This window comes from Rhinatrema bivittatum, chromosome 2, assembly GCF_901001135.1.
Source record: "Rhinatrema bivittatum chromosome 2, aRhiBiv1.1, whole genome shotgun sequence".
Lineage (NCBI taxonomy): Eukaryota > Metazoa > Chordata > Amphibia > Gymnophiona > Rhinatrematidae > Rhinatrema > Rhinatrema bivittatum.
This window is the reverse complement of record NC_042616.1, coordinates 588,890,044-588,916,287: the sequence shown is the minus strand read 5'-3', so window position 1 is coordinate 588,916,287 and position 26,244 is coordinate 588,890,044. Positions and strand designations below refer to the sequence as shown.

The 26,244-nt window shown below is 45.7% G+C and overlaps 1 protein-coding gene across 1 annotated transcript in view; it reads left to right on the top strand.

Annotated features, from left to right (window-relative positions):
• The window catches only part of SMCHD1 (structural maintenance of chromosomes flexible hinge domain containing 1), a 1,156,633-nt gene that overhangs the window by 1,127,728 nt on the left and 2,661 nt on the right, over positions 1-26,244 (top strand). The window contains 1 exon segment of the mRNA XM_029591083.1: positions 19,833-19,947. Coding sequence (XP_029446943.1) covers positions 19,833-19,947 — 115 coding nt within the window.

Below are 26,244 nucleotides of genomic sequence, written 5' to 3'. Positions count from 1 at the left end.
GCCTGGACGCCATCCTGAAACAAACCTTTGAGGTGGCAGCTCTGTCTCTGCGAATCGCAACCTGCTGCACAGTGGTGACGCGTTCCTGTTTGTCACAGGTCAGGAACAATGCTCCGGCAGCGGACATGGAGTCAGCTCTCTCGTTCCTCACGGATGCCGCCTCCGACCTCGTCCGTACGACAGCCAAGGGGATCTCATCCTCCGTAGCTGCCAGGAGGCAGCTCTGGATACGGAATTGGTCAGCCGATGCTCCTTCTAAGACACGTCTCACTAGAATGCCGTTCAAGGGTTCTCTCCTGTTCGGCAGCGACCTCGATAAACTGGCCAGCACATGGGGCGCCTCTCCAGTACCTCGAGGAACCAGCGCGCCTTTCCGAGGCCCTCCAGAGGTAGAAGCTCCCAACGCTTCACTCCCTATAGGAGTCGCTACCAGGCACCTCGTCCTCAGGCCAGGAACCAGTCCTTTCGGACCAAGCAGCACAAGAGGGGAGCCGGCTCGGGTTCGGGTCCCGGCCGCACCCCACAATGAGAATCAGCCGATCCATCCGGGGGACGAAGCCATAGGGGGCAGGTTAACGCTCTTCTACCCCAGATGGGTCGAGATTACGTCAGACCAGTGGGTCCTCGCCATCATCCGGGAGGGGTATTATCTGGACTTCCATCACATCCCTCCAGACAGGTTTATGGAATCTCCGTGTCCAAACCACAAGAAGGCAGCATTGGAAGCTACCCTGGCGAGGCTCCTGTCCTTGAAAGCCATAATCCCAGTACCTGCATGGGAAATGGATTCTGGGCACTATTTCATTTATTTCATGGTACCCGAGAAAGAGGGCACTTTCCGGCCCGTATTGGACCTCAAGTCAGTCAACCGATACTTAAGGGTCCCGAGGTTTCGCATGGAAACTCTGCGCTCAGTCAAGACCGCAGTACAGCCAGGGGAATTCTTCACGGCCTTAGACTTGTCAGAAGCCTACCTGCATATCCCGATCCATCGGGATCATCAGCGCTACCTACGCTTCAAGGTTCTGGGACGACACTTCCAATTCTGCGCTTTGCTCTTCGGGTTAGCCACGGCGCCGCAGACCTTCACCAAGGTGATCGTAGTGGTAGCAGCAGCGCTCAGAAGGGAAGGAATTCTTGTCCATCCCTACCTAGACGATTGGCTGATCAGGGCGAAATCACGAGAGGAGAGCCATCGGGCAACCAACAGAGTGATCTCCCTTCTGGAAAGCCTGGGATGGGTAGTCAACCTAAACAAGAGCTGCCTACAGCCTTCCCAATCACTGGAATACCTGGGAGTACAGTTCGACACTCAGGCAGACAAAGTCAGCCTCACCACCAAGAGAAGGTTAAAACTCCAGACGCGTCTCCGGTCCTTGATGGGAGCCAGCCGGCCCATAGCTTGGGATTATCTGCAGGTCCTCGGTCTCATGGCATCCACCCTGGAAGTGGTACCCTGGGCGAGGGCACATATGAGACCACTACAACACTCCCTCCTCTCTCGATGGAGCCCACACTTCCGGAATTACTCTGTGCATCTACCTCTACCAGCCAGAGTGCGGACCCAGCTACGGTGGTGGTTGCAGTCCGACCACACGAGCAGGGGGTCGAAGATGTCCTCCCCCACATGGACTCTGCTCACCACAGATGCCAGCCTGAGCGGATGGGGAGCACACTGCGAAGAACTCACCGCCCAAGGGCGGTGGAACAGAGAAGAGTCAGGGTGGAACATCCACCATCTAGAGGCACGGGCAGTCCAGTTAGCCTGCCTGAGATTTGCTCACAGACTGCGGAACAGACCAGTCAGAGTGTTGTCCGACAACGCCACCACGGTGGCATACATCAACCGACAGGGCGGAATCAGAAGCCAACAGGTGTCCCTAGAGATAGCCCCGCTGATGGCTTGGGCAGAGGCGACTCTCCAGGACATCTCCGCCGTCCACATTGCCGGAAGGGACAACACCACGGCAGACTTCCTCAGCAGGGAAAGCCTAAATCCGGGAGAATGGCAGCTGTCCCCCACAGCCTTCCAGATGATTGTGGATCAGTGGGGGATTCCGGACATGGACCTACTAGCGGACAGGTCCAATGCTCAAGTACCCAGATACTTCAGCCGCAAGCGAGATCCGTTCTCTCACGGGATCGACGCCCTGGTTCAGCCATGGCCTCCAAGGACCCTGCTATACGCCTTTCCTCCGTGGCCCCTGCTGGGCGCCCTTATACACAAGATTCAGAGGCACAGAGGCCTAGTTCTTCTAGTGGCACCAGACTGGCCAAGAAGACCCTGGTACGCGGACATGAGAAGACTACTGACAGGGGAGCCCCTTCCCCTGCCTCCTCTCAGGGACCTGCTACGTCAAGGTCCCATCCTCCACAAGGATCCGGCTCAATTCTCTCTTACGGTCTGGCCATTGAGAGGTCTAGACTGAAGAAAAGAGGTTACTCGGAGCCGGTGATAGATACACTCCTCCGAGCGCGCAAGTTCTCCACATCCCTCACCTACATAAGGATCTGGAGAGTATTTGAAGCCTGGTGCGACACTCATGGCACCAATCCACATGCGACCACAATCCCTATTGTTCTGGATTTCCTGCAGGATGGGCTTCAGAAGGGTCTCTTCCTAAGCTCCATCAAAGTTCAGGTGGCTGCGCTGTCTTGCTACGGTCCCAGGAGGGATGGCAAGACCATTGCCACGCACCCAGATGTTTCCCGTTTCCTGAAAGGAGTCAAGCACATTCGTCCGCCACTGAAGTGGCCAGTACCTCTGTGGAACCTCAACATAGTTTTGGATTTCCTCGCGGGATCCACCTTCAGACCCCTCCGGGGCCTGTCTCTCCGTTCTCTATCTTTGAAGATGGTGTTCTTGCTGGCAGTGTGTTCCGCACGCCGCATCTCAGAGCTAGAAGCGCTGTCCTGCCGAGATTCCTTTCTCAGAATCACTCCTGAGGCCATTCATCTTCGCATGGTTCCCTCCTTCTTGCCTAAAGTAGTCTCACAATTTCACCTCAACCAAACCATATCCTTGCCAACCACGGCGGGTTTGAAGAAATCAGAAGAAGGGAGTTTACTACGCCATCTCGACATCAGCAGATTGCTGCCCAGGTACCTGGAAATGACAGAAGCAGTACGAAAGACGGACCATCTGTTCATCCTTCACAGCGGGAAGAAACAAGGGGAAGCGGCCTCACGGCCCACCATCGCCCGCTGGATCAAAGAAGTTATCAGAGCGGCCTACATAGAGGCCGGGAAGTCACCACCTCTGCAGGTCAAGGCTCATTCCACCAGAGCGCAGAGCGGCCTCTTGGGCGGAATCTAGGATGCTGTCGCCCGCAGAGATATGTAAGGCGGCGACATGGTCCTCCCTCCATATCTTTTCCAGATTTTACCGTCTGGATGTCCAGGCTAGGGAGGACACAGCATTTGCGAGGGCAGTCCTACGCGGTCCTCAGGCAGCCTCCCGCCCAGTTCGGGAGTAGTTTTTGTACATCCCACTTGTTCTGAGTCCATCTGCTACACGCTAGGAAATGTTGAGATTACTTACCTGATAATCTCCTTTTCCTTAGTGTATGCAGATGGACTCACCATCCCGCCCGGCTGCCAGTATACATGGGCTTCACCAATTCAAGGTCAGGTATGTCATTTCTTACACGAGAGCGTCCCCTCTACCAGGTGTCGACGCCTTCCGGTTGGGAACGCTGGCGGTCTCCAGCTACTATCAATCGGTCAGGGGAATCCTGTTTCACTAATTCATTGATCGGTCAGTACACATATATCCATAACAACTTTTGCAAGGAAGATTACTGAGTTGCTTCACTTCCTGTGGGGGTATATGTACCCGTGCTGACGTCAGATCCATCTCCAACTGCTAGCATGAGCACACTATACCCACTTGTTCTGAGTCCATCTGCATACACTAAGGAAAAGGAGATTATCAGGTAAGTAATCTCAACATTTCTGCCAAAACTGCTGGATAAGGGGACATGCCCAGAATGCGTGTGACAAAGTGCAAGGTGACAACGAGGGCATGTGGAATCTGTTATGAGCCGTGCTCTCCAACCTGCGGGGAGACAAAAGCCCTCCTCAGAAATGTATATTGCATTTCCCGCAAATACATATTTTCAGTGGATCGTTTTAAATTCCCCATACATGCAGAAAAATTTGCCACCGTAACCGTGAACACGCCATCCTTGGCCCAACGCTCCACTGAGGTCTCATATGTGCCCTGTGACATGCCCCGATGTAGCGTCCTATAATATGTCGAAAGAGACAATGGTCGCTCCCTTCCCAATTGAAAAAAGGATTCTATCGCCGCTAAATGTAGGGAACTCTGAGTACCGATCCTCAGGGATAATATATAAAGTCTAATTTGGATATACCCAAATAACTGGGCCTGTGTCAAACCATACAAGCGTTGTATTATGGAGAACGGCATTATTAACCCATCTGGATCCACCAAATGCCCCAAGTGAGTAATACCTTTCGAGGCCCACCCCCGTAGGCTGCTATCATGAGATCCTGGCAAAAACTCAGGATTGCCTTGTACTGGAAGGAGGTAAGGGCTACACCGGGGCAGTCCCAACTTCTTAGTAAGGTATTGCCAAGATTTCCGAAACGGGGCAATCAGTGGGTTCTGAGAGATCTCAGCGGCATCTCTTTACTCAACCCCATCAGGACATAAGTCAACTCAAAAGGGACTACTAGCGTAGATTCAGCCAACAGGTTAACATAGAAGGGGTTTCCTAGTATCCACTCCCTAACAATGCGTAGGTTGGCTGCCACGCAAATCGGGAACTCCCATTCCTCCCGCACCCCAGCGCAACATAAGCCAGGACAGTGGTATGCGCGCCTTTTTCCCCTGCCAGATAAAGGCCCGCGACATGATCACTGCGTTTCAGGGTTAGGGGTAGATTTTGCAACACATATATCCACTTAGGCAGTATTGTCATTTTAAACAAGTTAACTCGCCCCCCCCCCCCCCATAGAGAGTGGCAGGTTTTTCCAGAATTTGAGTTTATCTCTAGTGAGGCTCATTAATTTCTGAATATTTAAATCGTATAAAGTGTTTAAATCTAATGATAGGCCAACACCCAAGTACTTAATTACTCCTTTCACCCATTGCAATGGGAAGGAACCCACCCATTGCTCTCGTAAGGACATCGGGGATCCCAAAGCCTCTGATTTCTCCCAATTGATACGAAGGCCGGAAAAGGCACCATAGTCCTTTACCACCTCCAAAAGAGCCGGTAATGAATCCCGTGGATTAGTTAGGAATACCAGCAGGTCATCCGCAAACCCGGCATACTTAAAAATCTCCCTCTTCCCTTGCGCCTGGAACAACACCCCTCGAATCCCAGGAGATGCCTGAATGGCCAATAGTAGAGGTTCCATGGTCAGGAGAAAAAGGAGAGGGGACAATGGGCAGCCTTGTCGCGTACCCCGAAAGACAGGGAAATCAGTGGAGAGTTGGCCATTCACCATCAGTGAGGCAACCGGGTCCGAATATAAAAGTTGCAAGGCTTGATGGAAAAAACCTCCAAATCCCATGTCTCGTAAAAGGGCAAACATAAATCCCCACTCTACCCGATCGAAAGCCTTTTCTGCATCTAGACTGGCAATGAGGAAGGGAGTGTTGTGTCTGGAACATAGATCCATAGCAATTGTCAGTTTCCGTATATTAGTCAAGGCATAACGTTTTTTCACAAAGCCTACTTGGCCCGGTTGAATCAACTGTGGGAGAGTGGCGCTCAGTCTATCTGCCATAATTTTCACCAATAGTTTATGATCCACATCTAGTAGAGAGATAGGACGATAGGACGCAGGTTGCAAAATATCTTTCCCAGGTTTAGGAATCAAAGTGATGTGGGCCCTATTCCCATGCACCGGAAAGCTCCCCTTCAAAATTAATGCTGTGAAAACTAAAGGGAGAAATGGAGATAAGGGCTCTGAGAGACACCGATAAAATTTTGCACTATATCCATCTGGCCCTGGGGTCTTAAACCTTGGGGAACTCCGGATAACCTGTCGAACCTTGTCCTCCGTAATAGGCCGATTCAGTCCCTCTAGCTGAGCCTGAGTAAGTGTGGAAGGTTTAATGCTGCTCTAAATGTTTCCCATTTGCCTGAATCCCAACCCTCAGCCTGATACAACGCAGCATAATACTCCCTAAAAACTTTCAGAATTTTAGGGGTTTCATGAACTATCGAGCCTTGTGAAGTATGTAGAGCCGTAATGTGACTGGACCCTCTACTAGACTTAACCAAACTAGCCAAAAGCTTCCCAGCTTTATTACCATGCCTATAGAGCCTATGTTGATAATAGAGAATGCTATGCTTCGCCCTCTGGTGTAGCAGCGAGTTCAAGGCGGACTGAATAACCCTATATTCACTCTTAGCTGCCTGTTTACAGGAACGGAGTATCGCCCCTTTAGCCTGTTGCAATTTCTTAGTCAAGGACAGCAATTGACTATTTAACGCTATTTTCCGATGCGCAATGTAAGAAATGATATCTCCCCTAATGACTGCCTTAGCAGTGTCCCAAAATAATATAGGGTCAGTACTATGTTGTGCATTAAGTGTTGCAAAATCTGTCCATTTTTCTTGTAAGAAAGCTTGAAAGGCAACATCCGACGCCAAATAGTAAGGAAAGCGCCAGCATCGACGATCACTTGCTTGAGGGAGCAACGCCAATTCTATCCAGATTGGAGCATGGTCTGATATAATGATATCTCCTATTCCCACTCCCGAAATTTTTGAAAAAGAATGGGTGCTGACTAGCCAGTAATCTATACGGGATTGCGTCGAATATGCCCTGGAGACATTTGTAAAGTCTCGCTCGAAGGGATTTAAAGTACGCCAGGCGTCAGCCATATGTAAACTCTATTCAAGGAGCTGTATTCCCCGACACTTGGCCGCCGTTCACCGCGTATTCGCAGAGCTGTCTAATTCGGGATCCCGTAGCGAATTGTAATCTCCCCCCACTACCAGGAATTGATCGATATGTGAGAGTAACAACTTATGTACGTTCTGAAAGAAAGGCATTTGCAGAGAATTCGGCGCATACAAATTGCAGAGCACCACTGATGTCTGATGAATTGAAACTTCTAAGATAAGAAATCGACCCTGGGGGTCTTTATGTTCTGTGTGAACCTGCAGCGGAATATTCTTACACACCAGAATAGCTACCCCCGCTGACCTTGTAGTTGCTGAGGCATAATACACTGAGCCCACCCAAGACTGACGTAATTTCAGATGCTCGACATCATTTAAGTGTGTCTCCTGCAAGAATACTATGTCCGCAGCCTGTCTCTTCAATGCTTGTAATATCTTTGACCTTTTAACTGGTGAGTTAATACCACATACATTCCAAGAAATCAATTTGAGGTTTCGCATAGCCATTTACCCCATATCATGCCACTGAAGAGTCAATTGAACAATGAGATTTCCCCAACTCCAAGGGTGCACTGGCCATCCCAGCACTGACCAGCTCCCTGTGAATGTGATTTCCCCACCCCTTTTACGAACCAAATTATTGTGATCTGCATCGTGCCAGTACCTTGCACCTTTCCCTAACCCTTCCTCTCACCCCAAGACCCTCCCCTTCCCCTTCCCCTTTCCCCATCTTTCCCTTCTTCCCTTATCTGGACTCTCCGAGAGTCTCATCTCAACTAACCCCTCACCTAAGAGATCCTTGAACACTTGGGCTCCCCTGCTCCCTCCCTCCCCCCCCCCCCCCCAATCCAGCTTGGAACAATATAACAGAAAATGAGTATCCTGTGGATATAAAAAAATTAAAGAAATTGGAGAGAATGAAGTTATATAACATATAAAAAAAGAAATAAGCAAATAACAATTTCAGTCCCTCCCATAGAATAATTCACAATGTAGTATTGCAACACATATAACATATCAATATCCTATTTTAGTATGGGAGAGAGATCTGTTATCTCCGCAGCAGCATGAGACATTTAACTGGTCAAACAGTAATAAAAAGCAGAACAGCAAATATGCTTTAAACAAGAACAATCAAGTCTCCCAGTCACATTTTAACAAAGAACTAGGCACCTTGCGCCATGCTGTGAATAGACTGCCAAAAAGGCTGGAATATTGTGCTGATTTGTTTCCATTCAGCCAGTGTCAGACCCTGGGCTGCGTCCACCCGGTTTATCTCCACCCCCTTGTCCCAGAGTGCCAATATATGCTTTTAAATCTGCGACCTCAGTAAACCATCTGGGCCCTCCTGTCGTGTTGACTCGGACCCTCGCTGGGTAAATTACCACGGCTCTCTGACCCAGTTTGAACAGTTGAGCGCATAGCGGGGCGAACGCCCTGCGCCGTGCAGATAGGGCCACTGAGAAATCTTGAAAGATGAGAATCTTCTTTCCCTCATACATCAGCACCTGCCCCCGGCGGGTTGCCTGCAGGGTCTCAACCTTATGAGCATAATTTAGTAGTTTAATAATTGTCACTCGCAGTTTGTCTTACTGAGCCCGGTTCTGCCCCAACCGGTGAGCTCTCTCTATTCTCAGGGGCCCATGCTCCTTCTCCAGGGAAAGTTCGCGGGTCAGCCATTTTTCTAATATTCGGGACAGCTCACGATCATCGATATCCTCTGGGAGGCCTACCAAACGTAAATTGGACCTCCTGGACCTGTTTTCCAGGTCCTTGATGCGCTCTGTATGCCGGGTGACCTCTGCAAGTAACTCTGCGATCTCCAACCTCGTGGCCTGGGCGCCATCTTCCCCGTCCGAGATTCGCTGTTCTAGCGCTGAAAAACGCACATCATAGCCAGCGATCGCCGCGGTCACCTCTCCGATTTGGGACGAGAGCTTTTTTAATTCTGGCTCCAGCGCTTCAACCACGGCAGCGCGTATATCAGCTCAGTTCGTCGGCGCCGTGAAGTCCACCATGCTGGGATCCTCCTCGGTAGTCTGGTCAGTAGGCCTGATTTTTTCTTTCGCAGCCTCCTTATCTCTGTGCGCTGTTTGAGTCGACATCTGGCTGCAATGCAGCTTACCAAGCAAAATACTCTGGGATATTAGCCGCTTCCACACAAAAAAATTAGAAAAATGGGGCCAGATGAAGGTTAGATTAGGAAAACCAGGGAGCCCGAGAGAGTCGGCTACATCCGCCCCCTCTCACATGTCACGTGATCTCCTCACTCCCAGTTTTTACAAGGAGCTGTATAAACATTTGATCCCCTATTTGGGAGATCTCATGATCCTGGGCAGAGATTTTAACACGATTCGGGATCCAGTGCTAGATAAGTCTCCACCAGCTCAGCCTTCCTTGGGCATGGGTAGACGCCCATCCTTTTTAGAAACCTCATTGCAGTTGATGGATACGTGGAGGGTTCTTCACCCGGGTGAAAAGGACTTTACCCATATTTTGCGGGCACACGGGACTCTAGGCTTGATTATTTTTTAACTAGTATTCATGGTTGTGCGAAGATCCGAGCAGTTGAGATTGCCGATATCGTGAACTCTGATCACGCTCCTGTCAGGCTGGAGGTAGAACTGACCTCTCACACTCAAAATTCTAATTTTTGGAAATTTCCTTTTTTCCTGACCGCTGAGGGGAAGTTTCGCGAACACTTACTCAAAAGCTGGCCGGACTATGTAGCTTTTAATGAGAAGCATTCCACATCCCCAGTTCTTTTTTTGGTATACTGCCAAGGCAGTGCTAAGGGGGGATATTATTTCCTACATGTCACATAGGAAAAAATCCATGAATCATAGGCTTCTGTCTTTGACCTCTCAGCTTAAACAGGCACGCACACGATTGGCAAAGCATAATACAGCGGAGAACAGAGCTATTATCATACGGTACAGGGAGAGTTGAACACCTTACTGCATCAGAGAGCACGTAAAAGTGTCTTGTTTTATCAATACAAGCTATTTCAGCATAGCAACAAATCTGGAAAGTTACTGGCCAATCTATTGAAGTCAGCGCGGGGTTCCCGTCACATTCCAACCTTACGTTCACATACCGGGTACTTGCTTATGGATAGCAAAGACATACTTCATTGTTTTCAAATTTTTACAGTGCCTTATATACAGCTGAGGGTTGGAATAAGGATGCTTGTGAGCAGTTTTGTTCTAAATTTCAACTCCCCCAGCTAACAATGGAACAAAAGGATTATTTGAATAGGCCGATTTCTTTGGAAGAAATCTGTTTGGTGATCCAACAGGCGAAACGGTTTAAGGCCCCAGGGCCTGATGGATACGGGACAGAATTTTATAAATGCCTGTTGGATCAGGTGGTTAATCCGTTGGCCCAATCCTTTTCTGCCATGCTGGAAACTGGTTCCTTCCCAAATCACGAAAACCGGGCGCACGTGACTCTCATTCCCAAACCAGGGAAAGATCCTTTATCACCAGATTCATATAGGCCTATATCTCTGTTAAATTTTGATCATAAGATCTTTGCTAAGGTAATGGCAGATATGTTGGCGACCGTACTTCCTACTCTGGTTGGAGTAGACCAGGTTGGTTTTATTCGGAAGCGCCATGCGCTTACTAATATCCGGAAAATTTTAGCTGCCATGACGATGTGTCAACACTCAGACATCCCCTTTCTGGCCATTAGTTTTGATGCAGAGAAGGCCTTTGATAGGGTGGAGTGGCCCTACTTATTTCATGTGCTGCAGCTGATGGGTTTTGAAGGTCTATTTTTTCAGGCGATACGTCTTTTATATTCCAACCCGAAAGCGATGATCTTGGCTAACGGTTCACATTCTGAAGTCTTTAATATTACTCGTGATACACGACAGGGTTGTCCGTTATCCCCATTGTTGTTCATTCTCCAACTGGAGCCTCTACTTTTAGCTATTCAGCTTACTAAGGAAGTGAGGGGAGTCCGTTTTCAATCCACTCTTTTTAAGTATGCAGCGTTCGCGAACAACATGCTGGTTTTTTTGACGGACCCGCTCTCATCCCTACGATGGCTCCTACAACTTATTTGGACGTTTGGGACATTCTCAGGTCTGCGTCTTAATATGAGTAAATCCAAGGCCTTGGCAAGTCCGGCGACGTTGCAGCAGGAATGGGTGGATTATTTTCCTTTGCAGTGGGCAGTAGACTCTTTTAAGTACCTCGGTATCATTATCCCCTGGGACCTTTCTAGGCTTTATGCATTGAATGTTCATCCTCTGTTAGAGTACTCTTGACCGGCTGCAGGCTTGGGCGGACCACCCCCTTTCTTTAGGGGGTAGAGTTCAGTTGTTTAAGATGGTTCTTTTGCCCAAGTGGCTTTACCTCTTTCAAAATCTGCCTCTCATCTTATGCCGGGCGGCGTTAATACAATTAGATAAGAGTCAAAGGCGGTTTTTCTGGCGGGGTGGGAAGGCAAGGATCCCCTTGGTTTGGATGCGTATGCAAAATCCGGAACTCCCAAGCCACCCCTCCCAAGCCACCCCTTGGGAGGGGTGGCTTGGGAGTTCCGGATTTTGCTTTGTACAATTTGGCAGGGAATCTCCGGTTAATTAGAGACTGGATTCTGGGAACCTCCACGTATCTGAACTTGCTGGTGGATCAAGCCTGGGCCAATCCTTATGCTTTGACCTCTGTCTTACAAGCCCCTTCAGCTAGTTTAAATGCTTTTTTGGTACATAATGTGCTTGCTAAACCTCTCTGCCAAACATGGGTTAAATTAATGCTCTTGTTAAAGTTGGATCGCGTATGTACTTATCTTTTACCTATTCAGGGGAACCCTGATTTTCTCCTGGGGTCGCACACTATCTCCTTCCAAAGATGGGGTAAATTGGGTATTACACACATGGGTCATGTGGTGAACACAGAGGGTCAACTTTTTTCTTTGGCGGAATTGCAGGACACTTATGGTGTCTCAGCCAAGGAGGTTTTCCTGTACTTTCAACTCCAACATTATATTGCCTCCCTACCACAGACGTGTCACCAAGCAATGTCCTTTAGACACATTATAGTGAACTTACTATTGGAACAGATGCAGCCTCTGTCTCTTTCACAACACTATCATTTGCTCAAACAATTAACTCTTAGGGATACTTGCTCTGTTTTGGTCGAAAGGTGGAATCAGGATGGGGTATTTCTGTTAACTTCCGCTATGCATGTTTCCGCTATGCATGTTTCCGGCGTATCTCTCAACTCTCAGTCAATATGTATTATCGCGAAATGCAGTATAAATTTCTCCGACGCAGTTATATATCTGCTCAAGATGCATTTAACTCTAAAATAGCATCTTCACCCCATTGCCTGCGTTGTGGCTCATCAGCGGGTTCACTATCACATGCATTTTGGGCATGTCCGCGGATCCAGCCCTTTTGGCAACAGGTGGTTCGATATCTCGAATCTGTACTGGAGCTACCTATCCCCTTCTCCTATTGGTTACTTTTTGGCTGCATTTCGCCTTTGAAGGTGAGAGTTCTGGGATCCCGTTTGTTCATTTAAAAAGCTTGTTTAGCTGCTAAAAGGACTATACTTACCCATTGGAGAGAATCTACAAGTCCATCTTATTGGGCTTGGCGCAATAGTCTACACCATATGATGCAAATGGAAGCTTCTATAATGCGCATTGCACCACGACAGAAGAAGAAATTTCTGGACATTTGGGGTCCGTATTTACAGAGACTTCCACATCGTGTACGCAGTTTGATAGTTAATCAGTAACTGTGCTTAATGTAACTCCCATTCAGATGTTCGGGCGTTATCGAACAAGGATTTAGGCAGCGGTTGGCAGAGAGACTCCAGGGGTTTTGGGGTGGGGGTAGCACTGTTGGAGTATGCTGAACCACTGGATGTAACAGTTTGTTTGTCAGGGGACACTTCTGGAATTGGAGGTCCTCTGTCCGTTGTATTTGCTTATGAAAAATTAATAAAAACTGTTCTAAATTAAAGAGGGCTCAGGGATGATCTGGGAAACTATAGACCAGTGAATCTGACTTCAGTGCCGGGAAAAATTGTAAAAACTAATCCTATTACTTTGATTATTGCATGCAGACTCTGCACGCAATAATCAAAGTAAGCAGAGGAAGTGCAGAGCAAAATGAAGATCCACAAAAATGTTTTATTCTTAATTGTAAATTTTTACTTGGTATGGCAACTCCACTGTTTGTAATGCACATAACGTTTCAAAGAGGGTCCCCCGACATGGAGCCCATGTTTCGCTGCAAGACTGCGTCGAGAGGGACAATCATTAGAGTATCGTATCTAAAAATAAACACACAAATTAATAACACTGTGGGACCATATAATGATGGGATAAAGCCGGTATAGTTAGAAAAGACAATCACATACCTGTGTCGGTTTCAACATAAGGTAACAGGGAGCGCAGATATTAAAGGGATAAAATTGACCTTTAAATGCTGTGATTTGGTGTGAAAGAACACCAGCCAATCAGAACAGGTCAAAACTGAGAACCAATCAGGACATGAAGGGGAACTGTACACATAGCGGAATTAGGTGAAAAAACTCCATTCGATCTCATTATTTAGACCATGTGGAGAGAGACTACTAAGAGTGTAGATCCATTTCTGCTCTTTTTGGATGAGCATTTCTGCCTATATGTCACTGATTTTGAAGAAAAATTTGTTTATCCGTCCACTTGGTCTCCCTTCATTTATTTATTGTTACAGTTTACAGATGACATTTTTTGATCTGGACCAGAACTGACGTCCAATTTTTTTTCTGTTTTTGGACTGGCTTAACAATTGTAATTGTCATCTACAGTTCAATTTTAACATCCACCATTCCCAAATCTCTTTTCTTAATATTCTCATTTCTTTTGATAATGACAGTTTTACTACGTCTATTTTTCGAAAAGCAACTGGTCGAAATACCCTCTTGTCTTTCGATAGTCGTCATCCTTATGCTTTAAAAAATAACATTCCAGTCAGACCATTCTTAAGGCTTGGGCGGCTTTGTTCGTCAAAGGCAGAATTCGTTAATCAAGCTAAGCAGATGCTGATTCAGTTTAAAGAGAGGGTATACCCTCATAGTGTTTTGAAAAAAGCCTGTAAACATGCTTTATACATTAACCGCGATTTACGTTTTGTTCCACAACCACGTTCCTCTGATGGTGTTATCAACTGTATATACAGCCTTTTTCAGTCCATAGTGGGTGCTTACTGCCATCATTCGTCGTTACTGGTCTCTGCTTTCTATGCATGATATCTTTAATTGTCCTCTTCGGTTTACTTTTCAACATGGTAAGAATCTTAGGGACCTTTTAGTTCATTCAGAATTATGTCCATCTTCTCTTTTACCTCTGTCTCTGGGTGGTCATAGCCCCTGCGGGAAATGTTCAATATGCTCACTTTCTCTTTCTCTTTGCTCTTTTACCCACCCTGTTTCTAGAAAAGTGTTTCATTTACATTTTGTTTCAAATTGCTTATCAGGTGTGATTTATGTTATTTGTCCTTGCCAGAAATTATATGTTGGAAAAACGACACGTATGATCAAAACAAGACTTATTGAACACTGGTCGAATATCAATAATCAACGTGAAAATGCTCCCTTAGTTGCACACTGGTTGTCTCAGTCTCATTTTGTCTCTGATTTGAAATTCTTTATCATTGATGTGTTATCTCCTCCACTTCATGGGGGGAATTTTTCAGAAATGCTCATCCGAAAATAGTCTCTCTCCACATGGTTTGAATAATGAGATTGAATGGAGTTTTTTCACCTATTTCGGCTATGTGTACAGTTCCCCTTAACGTCCTGATTGGTTCTCTGTTTTGACCTGTTCTGATTGGCTGGTATTCTTTCACGCCAAATCACAGCATTTGAAGGTCCGTTTTATCCCTTCAATTTCTGCGCTCCCTGTTACCTTAAGTTGAAAGACACAGGTATGTGATTGTCTTTTTCTAACTATACCTGCTTTATCTCATCATTATATGGTCCCACAGTATTATTAATTTGTGTGTTTATTTTTAGATACGATACTCTGATTGTCCCTCCCGACACAGCCTTGCGGCGAAACACGGGGTCCGTGTTGGGAGACCCTCTTTGAAACGTTATGTACATTACAAAACAGTGGAGTTGCCGTACCAAGTAAAAATTTACTATTAAGAATAAGACATTTGTGTGGATCTTCATTTTGCTCTGTACTTCCTCTGCTTACTTTGATTAATGGGACACAGCCAGCATGGATTTACCCAAGGGAAGTCTTGTTTTGCAAATCTGCAAAATTTATTTTTAAAGGGATTAATAATACACTTGGATAAAGGTGAGCCAGTAGATGTGTATTTGGATTTTCAGAAGGCGTTTGGCAAAGTCCCTTATGAGAGGCTTCTAAGAAAATTTTAAAAGTCATGGGAATAGGAAGCAGTGACCTTTTGTGGATTGCAAACTGGTTAAAAGACAGGAAACGAGTGTAGGATTAAATAGTTTTCTCTATGGAAAAAGGTAAAGCGTGGAGTGCCTCAGAATCTGTACTTGGACTTTTTAATATATTTTTAAATGGTATTGAAAAGCGTATGACAAGTGAGATGATCAAATTTGCAGCTGACACAAAATTATTCAGTTTAGTTAAATCACAAACAGTTTAGTTAAATCACAAACAAATTGTGATAAATTTCTGTAGGACCTTGCAAAACAGAAGATTGGGCATCCAAATGGCAGATAAAATTTAATGTGGACAAGTGCAAAGTGGTGCATACAGGGAAAAATAACCCATGCTGTAGTTATATGATGTTAGGTTCCATACGAGGAATTATGACACAGGAACAAGATCTAGGCGTCATAGTGGATAATAAATTGAAATTTGTAACCTATCATTAAAATCATCCATTATACCTGAAGACTGGAGGGTGGCCAATGTAACCCCAATATTTAATAAAGGCTCCAGGGGTGATCTGGGTAAATATAGACCAGTGAGCCTAACTTCAGTGCCGGGAAAAATAGTGGAAACTATTCTCAAGATCAAAATCATAGAGCATATAGAAAGACATGATTTAATGGAACACAGTCAACACGGATTTACCCAAGGGAAATCTTGCCTAACAAATCTGCTTCGTTTTTTTGAAGGTGTTAATAAACATGTGGATAAAGGTGAACTGATAGATATAGTGTATTTGGATTTTCAGAAGGCGTTTGACAAAGTCCCTCATGAGAGGCTTCTACGAAAACTAAAATGTCATGGGATAGGAGGCGATGTCCTTTCGTGGATTGCAAACTGGTTAAAAGACAGGAAACAGAGAGTAGGATTAAATGGTCAATTTTCTCAGTGGAAAAGGGTAAACAGTGGAGTGCCTCAGGGATCTGTACTTGGACCGGTGCTTTTCAATATATATATATAAATGATCTGGAAAGGAATACGACGAGTGAAGTTATCAAATTTGTGGATGATACAAAATTATTCAGAGTAGTTAAATCACAAGCAGACTGTGATACATTACAGGAGGACCTTGCAAGACTAGAAGATTGGGCATCCAAATGGCAGATGAAATTTAATGTGGACAAGTGTAAGATGTTGCATATAGGGGAAAAATAACTCTTGCTGTAGTTACACGATGTTAGGTTCCATATTAGGAGCTACCACCCAGGAAAAAGATCTAGGCATCATAGTGGATAATACTTTAAAATTGTCAGCTCAGTGTGCTGCAACAGTCAAAAAAGCAAACAGAATGTTAGGAATTATTAGGAAGGGAATGGTTAATAAAACGGAAAATGTCATAATACCTCTATATCGCTTCATGGTGAGACCGCACCTGGAATACTGTGTACAATTCTGGTCGCCACATCTCAAAAAAGATATAGTTGCGATGGAGAAGGTACAGAGAAGGGTAACCAAAATGATAAAGGGGATGGAACAGCTCCCCTATAAGGAAAGGCTGAAGAGGTCAAGGCTGTTCAGCTTGGAGAAGAGACGGATGAGGGGGAATATGATAGAGGTCTTTTAGATCATGAGAGGTCTTGAACGAGTAGATGTGAATCAGTTATTTACACTTTCGAATAATAGAAGGACTAGGGGGCATTCCATGAAGTTAGCAAGTTGCACATTTAAGACTAATCGGAGAAAATTCTTTTTCACTCAACGCACAATAAAGCTCTGGAATTTGTTGCCAGAGGATGTGGTTAGTGCAATTAGTGTAGCTGGGTTAAAAAAAGGTTTGGATAAGTTCTTGGAGGAGAAGTCCATTAACGGCTATTAATCAAGTTTACTTAGGGAATAGTCACTTGTGTTAATTGCATCAGTAGCATGGGATCTTCTTAGTGTTTGGATAATTGCCAGGTTCTTGTGGCCTGGTTTGGCCTCTGTTGGAAACAGGATGCTGGGCTTGATGAAACCTTGGTCTGACCCAGCATGGCAATTTCTTATGTTCTTATGAAATTGTCGATTCGTACTGTGGCAGTCAAAAAAGCAAACAATTTTAGAAATTATTAGGAAGGGAATGGTGAGTAAAACGTAAAAAGTTATAATTCCTCTATCGCTCCATGGTGAAACCACACCTTGAGAACTGTGTACAATTTTGGTCGCTGCATCTCAAAAATGATGTAGTTGCACTGGAAAACACTAAGCTCAGACAAAAAGTGCAATAACACTAGTATAGGTTCTAGATTGACACTTACCAGTACTCCCTAGAGCACGCAGCCACACAGGAGGGACCATAGCATAACCATTCGGCAACCAGTGGCTGACAGATGGATCCACCTGTCTGTACTAAAGAAAACGGAATTATCAGATAAGTAGTCATTTCTTCATTCTTCTAAAAGAAGGCAAATTATTGTCAGATTTTATTCCACAGTTAAACAATTGTAATGCGATTACTTGTAACACCAACAAATTGTTATTATTGATGTCGTAAAAATATGAGCGCATCAAATCTAAATTTAGTTGATTTGCTGCTAGCCGGTTTCACTCTCTTCTATTACCTTGTATGCAGAGCCAATGACTTACATTTCATTATCTGTTAGAAACCCCATTTTTAGTTGCTAGTCATATATACAATGAAACACAGTAGCTTAAACTACATTTAAAATGAACTGCAATTCTAACTATGACTTATGCCTTTAGATTCAAATTTTATTTCACTCACATTCATCTAAAAAGCTGTATTGTCACTTTTTACTCTTAAACAAATTTGAATACCAAAGAAACAAATCAAGATCTCCAAAATATATTTAAAACTCTTCAGAAAAACTAACACACAAAAATATATGTAAGCTAAACAGCTAGCTAAAAAATAAAGATTAGGAAAAACCTATAAATCACTTTGAATAAGGGCTATCATCAAATACTTTTGACCAATAGCCAGAACAGTGTATTCAAAAAAATAGTATTCAAGGTACTTCATTTACTTCAAGATACTACTTTTAAGGAGAAAAACCTTTAAACTGGTTTTAAAAAAACAGCTCTATATCCTAAGCAGATCACATGTAAACTAAATAAATTAGAAACAAGGGGGTCAATTTTCAAAGGATTTAGGCTCCTAACTTTTACATTTAGACTTCCAGATTGGCCCTTTTGAAAATTTACAGTGGCTGAGTACCTACATTTAGGATCCTAGTTTCTTTAGGGTTTTAAATTTAGGGGTGCTAAAAAGTGGGTGGCCACAGTGGTGGAGTTAGGGCTGGGATACAACATTAGGACCTTAGAAATGATTTTCGGAACTGAGTACTGTATACATTTCTGGTCATTGCATCTCAAAAATAATATAGTTGAACTGCAAAAGGTTCAGAGAAGGGCAATCAAAATGATAAAGGGGATAGAACTGATCCCCTATGATGAAAGACTAAAAAGGTTAGGGTGGTTCAGCTTGGAGAAAAGAACACTGGGGGGGGGGGGGGGGGGGGGGATATGATAGAGGTCTATAAAATCATGAAAGGATTTGAACCGGTAAATGTGAAACAATTATTTACTCTTTCAGATAATACAAGGACTAGGAGGCATTCCATGAACTTAGCAATTAGCACATTTAAAACAAATCAAAGAAAATTCTTTTTCACTCAATGCACAATTAAGCTCTGGAATTCATTGCCGGAGGATATGGTTAGGGAAGTTAGTATAGCTGGGTTTAAAAAAGGTTTAGTCAAGTTCCATAAACTACTATTAGTCAAGTTAACATAGGGAATAGCCACTGCTTATTACCAGCATTAGTAACATGGGCTCTATTTAATTTTTGAGTACTTGATTAGTAGGGGGTGGGGATGGAAATTATGGACATTGGGGGAGGATCGCTGTGACATGGGGGTGTGGGGACTTTATCACTTGGGGGGTGGGAGGACTTTAGCTTCACCCCCTAAGTCACAGTGATCTTCCAGTGTCTATGCCCCTCCAAACCCCCAAGTCAAAGATAGGTTCCAGGCCCCACCCCCCATCTTTGATTAGTGGGGGGGCTGGGGATTATGGACATTTGGGGAGGATCGCTGGGGGGTGGGGGGACTTTGGCTTTCACTCGGGAGGGTGGATGAGCTGAGGCCATAACTGCTTGGATGCATTTGGGTGGAGTCGGGGCCACCTCGACTGGCAGCCCTGTATTGAGACAGGGGTAAGCACTGACCACTGCTCAACCTCCCTGTTTGCGAGGATTTTTGTTTTTTGAACTAGCGTCCCTTAAAGCTATGTCGGTCCCGTGAAGTTGGGGCCACCTTCGAGTTAAAGGGCCATGCACCACATTCTTTTCTCCCACGATGTTTGCCCGCGAGACAAAAGAATATACCATACAACCACAATGCTTTTTTAGGGAAGGGGTCCCACTATCGGGCCCCCCCCCCGATAGTGGGACCCCTATTGTGATAAAATATTGCAGCTTAGTGCCTCTAGGTCTTAGGTGCTTAAATTTAGGTACACAGCTCTTTTTGAATATTGGCCTCAAGAGTGTCCATGAGATGAGCTTTCTTGCTTTTTGTTTTGTGAAAGGTATGACTCCAAGTAGAAGTACAGATTCCACCTTTGAACTAACAGCACATGATATGGCTAGCACTCCAGTTCCTCCAAAAAGGATGAGAAGAGAAGGTGCAAAAAAAACGTTTAGGTGAGTTTCTTGTATTTTTGTCAAATTTTGTAATTGGTTTTAGATTTTTACAGCAAAGTTCTGCAGATTCCTTATTTCATTAGATTATGATCTTTGCAATGCTTTAGAATAAGATGAATGTTACTGGTTTCTTAGGATCCAAATTAGGAACTGTTGCCCAGTGTAATAAAAATGTGGTAAAAATCTGCACTAATGGTGGATTTTTTAAATGCCAGCACGCACCAATACCGGCAGATACGCTGATGATACCAACCGCATTGTCGTAGCGGCCCGGCCACATGCGTATCTGCCAGGTTCATGAAAAGGGGTGGGGGCTGGCCGGCATGTGGAGCTTACTCCTGTTCCGTCGAGCAGGTAAGTTCTGGAACAAAAAAAATAGGATAGTTAGGGTGGGTTTAGGGGTAGGGGTGGAGAGGGGAAAAGGGAGGAAAGTTAGGGGGATAGGGCACTGGGCAAAGGCCTGAACGCGGTGAGTGCTAAAAAAAAATCCCCCCGCGCGTGCACAATGCACGCACCAATTCAAAAACAAGCACGCATGTTCACGCGGGTACTGGATTTTATAACATGCGCGTGGCGATGCGTGCACAGCTTTAAATATTTACCCCAAGTGTTTACTCTGTCTCTTTAACTACTGTGTAAAAAAGGTTTATTTAAAATGTAATAAGGTATGCACTGTTCCTGGTAGTTTAAAAAAAAATGTTCTAAAAAGTGACATAGAATGGTAGTACAGTAATAAGTGAGCTAAAACTGTAGTTGATGTTTTACTTAACTACTTTTTTTAACCTCATTAGTTAGAGGTGCAATTTCAGTTTAATTCATGTCTCTAACCATTGAATTTCAACAAATTTAGAGGTGTTCTGGTTTGGGTAGCTTGAGTCTAGGGGCCGCCTGGATCAGAAAGTTTTGCAGCATTCTACCCATTAAGTTCCCCCATCCACTGACTTTGACTCCCCCCCTCCCCCCATACCCATCCACCCTCCCTTATTTACCTCCACACTCAACCAACCTTCTGACTCTCTCAAATCTATTAACCACTCTAGTATTATACCCCACTGACCCCCAAATCTACTAAAATGCTCTACTGTGACCTCCCAAACCCTAAAACACCTCTTTGAGCCCACACCTCCATTTTTCTTTCTTGGAAAACTAATTAAAAAACATGTAATAGCAGTTTAGATAGACAGTAAAGATGGATGATGATTGAGGTCTATTTCCTCAGGGGCAGTAGTGGTTAGCTTAGACTAACCAGAAATGCAATGGAGGAAATACATTAATTGGTTCAATTATTGATCAATAACTGTTTACTTAAGTACAGTAGGGTTAAATATACACAACTACAGTTCGATTAGTTGAACCAATTTTGATACATTCCCTAATCAGCACTTGTGGTTTGTCTAGTCTGATCACAATTCCTGCTGAGGCTATTGATCAATTTTCACCATCTAGTTTGTTTCTTACTACTTCTATCAGTTCTGCCTTTCCCATCCCCCTATCCCCTCCCTCTCCCACCCCTCCATTTCCTCCTTCCCCACCCTCCTCCCTTGTTTTATTGCTCTATTGTTTTATTGTAATTTTCCTCCTTGAGTTCATTGTAAACCGGCATGATGTGCTTCACGAATGTCGGTAAATAAAAGTTAATAAATAAAAAATAAAAAAATAAAAAATCTAACAATGCTGACCATGGAACTAGACATGTTCCTTACTGTTCCAGTCCTCCCAGCCTGCTCCCTACCTTGAAAGCCTTCTCTTGTGATTCTGTTTCACAACTTCTCCAAGGACAAGCAGGATAGCAGTCCTAACACATAGGTGGCATTATTGGATGGAGACCAGCACGAAAAATTTATGTGAAAGTTTCTAGAACTTAGACTGAGCCTCTCCGAGCATGCCCAGCATGCATTGTACCACATGGGGTCCCCTCAGTATTTTTCCGCAGAGCCTAGTGTGTTGCAGCAATTGAGTCTGTCTTTCTCACAGGACAAGCAGGATGGTAGTCCTCACATATGGGTGACATCACAGGATAGAGCCCAATCACGGAACACTTTTGTCAAAGTTTCCAGAACTTTGACTGGCCCCTACTGGGCATGCCCATCATGGCACTAACCCTGCAGCCAGCAGGGGTCCCCCTTCAGTCTTCTTTTTTCCGTGCAGCAGTAGCCTTGTGGTTTAGGAGCTCTGAAGAGATTCCTGACAGGAATTTTTCTCACATAGTTAATTAAATTTAAATTGCCCCACAGGGGTCCCTCCTTAACTTTTCTCGACTCCCATTACTCCCCCCTCAAGATCGAGGGGATCGTAGGGAGAAACATCGGCATCGTAAGTCTCGGACTGTCGAGGGAGCGAAATCATTGACCTCGCACCGTCCGAGCCACCATCGAAGAAGCCCCGTCCAGGAGCGGCACCGACCATTCCTGTGACCGGGACATCGAGGCCACCCTCACCCGATCGGGGTTTGGGAGTCACGATTCCACCTGTAAAGGTGGTCCCTCCGACTGTGCCTCCGCCTCCCTCTTCCATCACGGAGCTGGGGCTGCTTGCTCCAGGTCTCCAGGAAGAACTGGACCGGCTGGTCCAGGAGGCCATCGACAAGGCGATGCAACGGCTCCAGGTTCCTCCGGCACCAAAATCGGCACAGAGAGTAGAATCTGTCACCGACCCGATTCCAGCAGCGCTGGTACCACTGCTATCCCGGATGGAGGCGCTCATGACCACCCTTCCACCGGTGATTTCCGGGTCTCCGATGGCTCCGGTGTGCTCCCCGTTGACAGCTTCTTTGGGAGGAGAAACACCGTTCCGCATTTCTCCTTCGGGAGTATTGCCTCAGCCATCAATGCCATGTCGTCCCTCACCACTGATTCATTCATCGGGGGCAATACGCACATCGGTGCCATCGATGCCGGCACCGATGCCCTCCAGGCCATCCACGGTGCCCCCGGTGATTCCTTCGATTTTCTCGGAGCCTCAGCCGGGGCCTTCAGGTATCCAACCCCCTTCTTGTCCTATTGGTCAGTCTCCTGATCCTTATGACACATGGGGTGATGATACTTCCACAGACACCGATAACTTACCTTCACCTCCCTCTCCTACTGAAAGTAGAAAGCATTCTCCTCCAGAGGACCTTTCTTTCATTAATTTTGTGAAGGAAATGTCTGACTTGGTCCGTTTTCAGCTTCAGACGGAGCAGGATGATAGGCACCAGATGATGGAGCTGCTCCAATTCCTGGATGCCCCTAAAATGATCACTTCTATTCCCATTCATCAAGTTCTTCTTGACCTCCTCAAAAAGAACTGGGAGAACCCTGGATCCATTGCTCCAGTACACAGAAAGGCTGACACCTATTTAGTGCAGTCAGCCCCTGGCTTTCAAAAATCTCAGCTTGACCACCACTCAGTTGAGGTAGAATCGGCTCAAAAGAAAGCAAAAAGGACGAAGCCTCACTCATCTACCCCTCCTGTTAAGGAACACAATTTCCTAGACAATATTGGTCGACGAGTGTTCCAAGGGACCATGCTTATCTCCAGAATTGCTGCTTACCAGCTGTATATGACCCAATACAACAGGGTCATTTTCAAGCAGATACAGAACTTCTCTGAAACCCTGCCTGACCAATTCCAAGAACAGCTTCAAATCCTTGTCAACAAGGGGTTTTTGAAGCAGGAAAGCATGAGATAAGAACAGCTTATGATATCTTCGACACCTCTACTAGAGTGTCTGCAGCTGCCATTTCGGCAAGACGCTGGGCCTGGCTCAAATCTTCTGACCTTCGCCCAGAAGTACAAGACAGGCTATCTGACCTACCATGTGTAGGAGACAATCTGTTCGGTGAACAGATCCAGCAAATAGTGGCTGAATTAAAGGACCACCATGAGACCCTTAAACAGCTCTCATCAGTACCTTCCAACTTCCCCTCTAGACAGCCCTTTAGGAAGGACCCTAAGAAGTCATTCTTCCGTCCAAGGAAGTACTATCCTCCACCAGCAAGGTCCCGAACTACGAGACCTTATCAAAAACCTCAGCCTCGTCAGGCCCGAAAACAAAAGCCACAAGCAGCTCCCCAGCCGGGGCCTGCTTCAGGTTTTTGACTTTCACTTGGAGAGCAGCAGCCTGATTCCTCTGCCAAGCATACCAGTGGGAGGTCGATTGTGCCACTTTCATGGCATGTGGCAATCAATCACAACCGACCAATGGGTGCTAGCAATCATTGCTCAGGGTTACCACCTACACTTTCTTGCTCTTCCACCGGACTCACCACCTCTGCAAGTGTGGGGAGTATCCGACCACTCTGTCGTTCTGGAGCAGGAAGTTTCCCTTCTTCTCCAGTTAAGAGCAATAGAACCCGTCCTGCTCTCGCAGCAAGGCCTAGGGTTCTATTCCCGGTACTTTTTGATCCCCAAAAAATCCGGGGGAGTTCGTCCAATTCTGGACCTACGTACTCTCAATGAGTACCTCCAGCAGGAAAAGTTCAAGATGGTAACCTTGGGCTCACTTCTACCTCTTCTGCAAAGAGGAGATTGGCTCTGCTCTCTGGACCTTCAGGACGCATACACCCACATTGCGATAGCTCCAGCTCATCGCAAGTACCTCAGGTTTTTAGTAGGCCCAAAGCACTATCAATACCGAGTGCTTCCGTTCGGCCTAGCATCGGCACCATGAGTCTTTACCAAATGTCTCGTAGTTGTCGCAGCTTTCCTCAGGAAAGAAGGTGTTCACGTCTACCCCTATCTGGACGACTGGTTAATCAGGGCCCCAACCCAGCAAGCCATTCGGTCGTCCCTCGATTTGACCCTACACACTCTAATTTCTCTAGGATTTCTCGTCAATTATGAGAAATCCTATTTAGTCCCATCTCAAACCTTGTCGTTCATTGGGGCAGACTTGGACACCTTGCAGGCAAAGGCCTTTCTTCCTCAACAACGATGGTTAACTCTCGTGTCTCTCGCTTACCAGTTGCAGTCTCAGCATACAGCAACAGCATACAGCTCGCCAATTCCTCGTTCTTCTAGGACACATGGCGTCCTCAGTCCATGTCACACCAATGGCCCGCCTGACCATGAGGTTCATGCATTGGACTCTGAGGTCACAATGGATTCAAGCTGTTCAGCCTCTGTCGACCATTGTCCACATCACTGACTCACTTCGGCTGTCTCTCGCCTGGTGGAAAGATCACAACAATCTCCTCCAGGGAATGCCCTTTCAAGTGCCAGATCCTCAACTCATCCTCACCACTGACGCTTCCAACCTCGGGTGGGGAGCCCATGTGAACGATCTGCAGACACAAGGATCTTGGTCTCCAGAGGAAGCCAAACACCAGATAAATTTCCTGGAGCTTCGAGCAATTCGATATGCTCTCAGAGCTTTTCAGGATTGCCTATCAAATCACGTCATCCTGATTCAGACGGACAACCAGGTGGCCATGTGGTACATCAACAAGCAGGGAGGCACAGGCTCCTTCCTTCTGTGTCAGGAAGCTGCGCAGATTTGGGCGGAAGCGCTCTCCCACTCGATGTACCTCAGGGCCACCTACTTGCCGGGAGTGGACAATGTCTTGGCAGACAAACTGAGTCATGTCTTCCAACCGCACGAGTGGTCTCTCAACCCCTCGGTAGCGACCTTCATCTTCCAACAATGGAGTTATCCCCAGACAGACCTCTTTGCGTCCCCTCAGAACCACAAAGTGGACAATTACTGCTCCCTCATTCGCAGCAAACACTCTCAGCCCAGAGATGCATTCTCCCTCTCATGGGCAACCGGTCTGCTTTATGCATTCCCTCCACTTCCTCTTCTCTCGAAGACTCTCGTGAAGCTGCGTCAGCCACGCCAAGTGTGGCTTCCCATACTCCAGGATCTTTCCATCCGCAGGCACATTCCCTTGGGAACGGACCCGCTTCTGATCACTCAGAACGACGGATGTCTGCGCCATCCCAATCTTCAGGCCTTGTGCCTACGCCATCACTATACAGAAAGATCAAAAAAATGACAGAGTAAAAAAAAAAGAATAGAATAAAGGCAAATAGATATAAAAGAAACAGTAAAGGACATAATAGGAAAGGCTGAAAGAAAATAAGAGAGTTAAAGAAAGAAATTCATGTGCTATACTTACTGAGGTGAACTCCAAAGGTCCTGTTTATCTGAAAAATATAAAGAAAGCACAATGACCCAATTTCTTATAGTATAAGGTATTACTAGTATTTTTTGAAGATAGATTTGCTGATTTATACAGCTTAATCTATTTCTATTTTCTGGGGGTTTTTTGTGTTTTATGTTTATTACTTATGGATGTTTTTATGTGCACCACTTAG